Here is a 7,102-nt window from a genome sequence, read left to right as displayed (position 1 = left end):
TGCGGGTGCGGGGACTCGAAATACTACATTTCCCACAATGCACTGGGCTCGCGTGGCCTTCGTTTTTATGCCCACCCCTCAGGCATTTGGCTGATATCAAACTCCAGTAGGTGGCGGTAATGCACATATATGTTTGCCAACCGCCATAAAACTCAAAGAAGAAGAAGAAGAAGGCTTCGACAATGAAATATACAAAGAACAAGAAATAAATCGAAAATAAAATTGCCTCCAAATTGCACCAAATGTAAACGGTAGTATATATGTCGGGAGATGTCTTCATAAAAAAAATTTCATGCATTTTAAGGCATTTTCGTAGGAGTTACGCGCATCTGATGTTGTAACTATTTTCTGTAAAAATGTGTAAAAACGGGTACATTGCTCAGCGTTGATTTCGTTACTTCAACCCACCTACTACTAGATGTAAAATTTGACGAGCTTTCCAATGCCGCCAGTCCCGTGTCGATTAGTGCTTCCGTTCCCGAGATAATGGTCTCTTTGCAAGGAACTATGGGAAGCTAATATTAGCTACAGCAGGCTAGGCGGTTGACAAGATGGCTGCGTTTTTGTTTTGGTCAAGGCCTCTGAAGGGGCGTGGAGGACCTCTAGAGGCGGGACCATGGCCAACAACAGTTGTAGTTCATAGGTGCACGACTTCCGCAAGGCGGACTTAGGCCAGATGACGCGAAACGCGTCGGCTGGCCCAAAAAATATGTGAGAGATGCTTGATATCTCTGGCAGTGAATATCCAATTTCAAAAATTTCAACGGATTCGAAAACCTTAGGGGCGTGAGATTTAATATATATTCATATTCCCCACGGAAAACCCATCCTTTAAGAATGGACCAAAGGAAACTTCATTAGTCAGATATCTTAGTCTGTCAAATTAATTGTGGGAGTTATATATTGATCATGTAGGCTTGGTTATATCATGGCTGGCCTGACTCCCCGAGCTGTTAATTGGTGATATAAAACAGAACTGGGAGGATCCTTTAAAATGGCTTTTGATAGGTTCAAGGGTCTGTGTTTCAACTTTATTTCATTGTAAAGTGCGGTTAACAATACTGGCTCAACAAACTTTACAAGGCTTGAAAAGAAAGAAAGAACCCCTTAAACTTCTCATCCTCTCTCTCTATAGCAGTGGGTCTCTTATTTCTGAATCCATCTACCCCCTTTACCTGATGACAAGATTTTGCTTAGAATACTGCAAGAGAAAACTATAGCATAGATGCATGCAACGAATTAATAATAACGCACCTTTAGAAGAATATAACATTACAAAATAAGAAATATAATGAAATAATTGCAATTAGTGCCCTCCGAGCAGATTTATTTTAACGTTTCATTTATTTTCATGATTTATTCGTACATTTTTCCATTTTCTCCTTTCTCTCAAGTACCGCCTGTAGTACCTCCATGTACCCCTAGGGGTACGCATATCCCAGTTTGGGAACCACTGCTATAGCAGCAATAACCAATTATTGCTGTTGGACAAAAAACACACATCAAAACAGTTTTTCAGGACTGAAGAGAATTACCGTATGCTTATTTACTATTTGTTTGTTTGTTTGTTTGTTTGTTTGACCTTGTGAACTCTCAATTCAAGTCCAAAAAGTAAAACATCAAAATTGCAGTTGCATGTTTTTGGGAGTGTTTTTCTTTTCTTTTCTGCAACAACAGCAGTATGTGCATGTTGCCTGGTCAGCAGCTTCTCACGGCAGTGTTGGGATATGAATGCCAAGAACTCCACAACATTGCCAACATTGTCTGAAAATCATAACTCTTTAACTTTGGCTTTCATGTGTTGCCTTATTGAATACTTATTTTAAAAGGAGATATGTGTATGTAGAGTTGTATTCCAAAAGAAGAAATCCACTGTTTGAAAAAGTGACAGCTACTCTGGCAAAATGATTACCAGCATGACATTAAAGCACATTATGGGTTACTATTAAAGTTATGACTCATCATAAGACCGCTGCTTGTAAAATAGTTATGCGTTGCGATACTGTAGAATGATTTGTGCTTTTGAAAAAAAAACTCTCTATAAACTCTCTCTAAATATTAGATTTTCAAATGATGGTCTCGACCTAGTTTCAAGATGAAGACCAGTCACGCTGCCTCACGCCACACGTAATCTAGAGACAAAGCGACCTCAGCATCACATGTAATCCTAGCGTGACGACAAGTGCAGTAATCCCAGCGTGACATCGTTAATGTCGTCAGTGCAGTAGTGACGCACTTGCCTAGGTGACGGCGTTAGTGTCGTCAGTGCCGAGGCCATGACGTGGCAGTATTTATAGCCACGCCGGGCGCACCACGGTCCTTGTTCCCTGTCCCCTAGCGCTGCACCAAGCTGATCTAATTCCTTCTCTGGAAGCCGCGTTTCACCCCACCCACCTCCCCAGTCCACCACCAATGTACTGACTCCCGAAGAATCCCCTACGGGGGGGGGGGTTCTCCGAGCAGATGCCCTCCCGCCTCAAGAAGAGAGGCATCCTGCCTCGGAGTCACTACGCCAAAGAACCTTACCCTCTGGTCTCTCATGATTGAAATAAAATTGTCTATCAATGATTGATGAATGGTCAACAAAAATCATGAATTCCTACATTGTTGTCTCCCAGGTTCCAGACAGAGTTGGGTTATGACTTCCTGGAGATCCATGATGGGCCCAACCTCCTGTCTCCTCTGGTTGGCTCCTTCAACGGAACCCAGGTGCCCCAGTTCCTGTTCAGCAGCAGCAACTTCCTGTATCTTCTGTTTACCACTGATAACAGCCGATCAAACGCTGGCTTCAAGATATTATATGAAAGTAAGTTGGAAACATATTTTTTATGCATATTCATATTCATACTCTACATGTACATGTACTCAAATATACTTAAATAGACACATAGAGTGGGAATGTACACATGTCCCTAACTACAGTCACAGTTGTGTGTGTGTTTGGGCCGGAGGTAGCACTGCACACCAGATATGGGTTCACAAGGTGATTACAAATGTTCACCTCCGTTCATTATTTTTGAGAAGCAAATGAACATGTGCACATTGCATGATGGGATAGGTGGGGTAAATAAAATTGGATGACTTTTGACTTCTTGACTTGGAATAGTTGCGCTTGGTCTGTGCATGTACGGTATCGTGAGACAGCTATCCTCATCTTCTTTCTCTTCAGGCGTGACAGTGGACAGCTACTCCTGCCTGGACCCTGGCATCCCAGTCAACGGTATTCGGTATGGCCAGGATTTCTCCATTGGATCCACAGTGTCGTTTGGTTGTGATTCTGGCTACAGACTCAGCCATGAGGAACCACTCGTCTGTGAGAAGAACCACTGGTGGAGCCACTCTTTACCAACATGTGACGGTGAATACCATCAAATGATACATTTACATGAAATAAATACATTGCCATGAAGAGCCTGTAGTAGCATTGGTGTAGCCATCCTTGTGATGGTATGTTAAACTATTTAACATATTCAAAATAACCTTAACCATAATCTTACAACATTAACCCTGGACTTGACCCTAACCCTATTTGAAAAAGCACTACCTCACCCTAAACTGACCACCAAAATTGTATTAGCATTCCTACCCATGTAGCATCTAGCAGAGTCATCCCTACCCTACAGTACATGTGTGCATAAGACATAGAACATTGAACAAATTGTTTCTTTTATTACACAATACAGAAACATAGATTATTTTCGGAGGGCTGGTTTTAGTTCCAGATGCCATCTCTTAAAAACAGATAATGTGCATAATGAGATGTCCTCTCTCAACTCCAACTCCATCATCACATCTCAAGTTGCTAATGGGACTGTAAACAATGACCGGTCGCAGGGGAGAGGAAGTCTTGACCCGGATGTCCGCTGGCTACACCGGAAACCCTGACATATTGATCGTCGCCCCCTGAGTCTAATCGTCTTCAGACCGATAGACGATGGGTTCCGAGATTGCATAGAACATGCTGTTCTGAGACAAGACCACTGATACACACACACACACACATACATACACACACACACACACACACACACACACACACACACACACAAAGGGGGCAATTTGCAGTGAAGGCTGCTGTAGCTGATAGGGGGTGATTTGAAGAGAAGATTAGATGTGTGTGTGTGTGTGTGTGTGTGTGTGTGTGTGTGTGTGTGTGTGTGTGTGTAGTGCCTTTACCCATGTGCCTCCTGTCACATCCTCTGCTGTGTGACCCATAAACACAGGGAGGTCTGAGGTAAGGTCGTGGAGGGCACCGTGCTGGCTGTCACCTCCCCTCTCCCCTCTCTCAAATCAAGGAGCGAGGGGTGGAAGGAGGGGTCACCGGAATAGGTGAGGGGATGGAGGGGGCATGTCACCCTCTCTCTCTCTCTCTCTCTCTATGTCTCTCTCTCTCTCTAATCAGCACATCATGGGGCTGGAGGAGAGATGGGGTTGCAGGGTTGTGTAGAAAAGACCGACAGGGAGGAAGCAGCGATGTGTCAGTTGTTTGCTCCGGCTCGTTGGCTCAGCCGCTCGTTAACCACATTTAAATTTCACAGTTCCTGCGACTGGCAGTGGTGTCCTCTGAGTAGGTGGTTTGCGTATGCAAGCGTTCTGCCTGGTGTTTGCAGGCTGCGTGCCATTACAAGGGCGCGGGAAGCTGGGTCCGGTGGGTGCTGCAGCACCCCCTGGTGGCAAGAAATGTAAAAAAATATATATATATATTTTTTTTTTTTTTTTTACAGTGCACCTGAACGCAACATGTAAAATACCCGCTGAATAAGTGTCCAAATGTTCATGTAATTCTGGCCAATACTCCACTTCTGTTATAACATTTCAGTCTGGAAGATATAATCTTTATGACTAAAAGGCTAAATGAATAGCCCCGGGGGCCCATGGTACTATTAATCCGGCCCTGGGTATATGGGAGGAATAGCAGGTAGGCTATCACTGTCCCTGATTCCTGAGGGTAAATTGAGTAATGCTGCAGAGAAGAGGAGAAGACACTGAATAATGACATCACAACAGTATAATCCTAATGTTAATTTAAAATTAAATATTCCTCTAAATATGGCTAAAAGTCCAAAAAGGGTGGGCGAGAGAATGAGGATTCCAACACAGCAGTGGGAGCAAGTGGTGACATGGAGGTGAGTGAGAAAAGGTGACTGAATAATGACACAACAGTCTAATCTTAATGTTAATATTCCTCTAATCTGGCCTCTAAAGTGGCAAAAAAAAATTCCGGTGCCCGCTACGGCCTTGCAGCACCCCCTACCTAAAAGTACTTCCAGCGCCACTGTGCCATTATGCTGTGTTCATACAGTATGTACCCAGTAGCCTTTGCTGCTGTGATTGGTCAGGAATGGGCGAGGCTGATGACTGACAGTGTAGACGGGGAATTCAGGGAAAGCGGTGCCAGAGACAGACATGCCAGTCCTTTGAACAGTTGTAAAAAATGGAGTGGTTATGTTGACGCAAATGTGAGTGGAACTAAAAATTTACAATTTGGGCAGGATCCAGGTTATTTTAAATCCATAGTTTGCTACATAGTTATTTTAATCAGTTGTTGATTTGATTTGCATTTGCTAGTGTAGGAGTTCTGTTATACAAATAATGAAAAGATGAGCATGTCTGCCAAGAAGTTATTTCCTATTTACAAGATTTTGTGCCATATTGTGTGTATATGTGTAGATTTAAAGAAGGCAACAAATCAGATTTTCGGTAAGCCAAGCACTTGTTTTGTTTGATCATTTTAATAAAAAAACATCATCTGAATTACATCTTCCACCAATTGTGAGGTCCAATGAGCGAAGCTTTAATTGAATCGCACGACATCACCTCATCCAGAGAGAGACAGAAAAAGATAGTGAGAAAGGAGAGGAAGATGTCGTGACCAGTGTTGGGTCAAGTAAAGTAACACGTAATTGTATTACGGTACTTTCCCAGTAACTAGTAATGTAAGGGATTACAATTTCCAAAACAATTATATTACAGTTACTAATCCAAGTAAACTTCAAATTACTACTGCATTACTTAATCCAGCGCTGGCACAGTGTGGAAACTAAGTGTGGACATAGGTCTGGCTATTATGTGAGACTACTGCGTTGCAAGAACACAATTCATGTTTTGTCCTTGGTCTTGTCTTGGCCTTAGTCTGCAGTTTGGCTGATCAGCAGGCTGTACGTCACTTTTTCGGAAGGGGTGGTAATGAAAGTAATGTACCGTAAATTCCGGACTATAAGCCGCACCGGTGTATAAGCCGCACCTGCAAAGTTGACTGTTTTTTACATATATAAGCCGCACCGGACTATAAGCCGCGGGTGTTCTAATGGTTTTTTTTTTTTTTCTTTTTTTCTTTTTTTTTTATTGTGTTTTAATGTTTAATTACCATATGTAAGGGTTCATGCACAGAGGGGATTGTCGGGAAAGAGATGGCTGTTTGAGGAAGCTCCCATTTATTAACATTTCAACAAAACAACATAACACAACACCACCTGTGTTTCTTTTTTACAGTGCACACAGTGTCATACAGTGTCATACAGTGTGGTGAAAAGAGGGCAAGAGAGGAAATTAAAACAGAAGTGGATTTATAGTTAGAAAGAGTGCTAAAAAAGAGAGTTTTTTTTTTTTTTTTGGGAAAAAATCCATAGATAAGCCGCACCGTTATATAAGCCGCAGGGGCCAAAAAAGGCCAAAAAACGGGAAAAAAGGTGCGGCTTATAGTCCAGAATTTACGGTAGTAATGTAACCAGTAACATAACTAATTACTTTTGATACCAAGTAGGAGTAATAAGTAACTTATTACATTTACTGAGTAACTTGCCCAACACTGGTCTTGACATAGAGTGAAGAGAGGGAGACAGAGATAGAGACGTACATGAGGGCAGCCTTTTCAGATTTCTTACAATACTGTAGATCAGCATTCAGCATTATGCGCTTCCTTGCAGAAAAAATATGGTCTTAATAATTAATTGGTCTGTGTGTGTGTGTGTGTGTGTGTGTGTGTGCGTGCGTGTGCGCGCGTGCGTGCGTGAGAGAGACTGGGATATGTGTGTTTGCGATTTTATGTCGTGTTTCTAAACATTTCCACCACAGCTCCCTCTTGGTTTGGGATGTTCTGATT

At 42.5% G+C, this 7,102-nt stretch overlaps 1 protein-coding gene across 1 annotated transcript in view; it reads left to right on the top strand.

Annotated features, from left to right (window-relative positions):
- Positions 1-7,102, top strand: part of LOC310784937 (CUB and sushi domain-containing protein 3-like) — a gene marked incomplete at both ends in the record, with an annotated part of 585,231 nt that overhangs the window by 436,501 nt on the left and 141,628 nt on the right. The window contains 2 exons of the mRNA XM_083645959.1: positions 2,626-2,806; positions 3,170-3,358. Of these exons, the coding sequence (XP_083502085.1) occupies positions 2,626-2,806; positions 3,170-3,358 (370 nt within the window). The remainder of the gene's footprint in view (positions 1-2,625; positions 2,807-3,169; positions 3,359-7,102) is intronic.

This window comes from Poromitra crassiceps (assembly GCF_964638095.1).
Source record: "Poromitra crassiceps genome assembly, chromosome: 11".
In the NCBI taxonomy this organism is placed as follows: domain Eukaryota; kingdom Metazoa; phylum Chordata; class Actinopteri; order Beryciformes; family Melamphaidae; genus Poromitra; species Poromitra crassiceps.
This window is presented reverse-complemented; position numbering and strand designations above follow the sequence as displayed.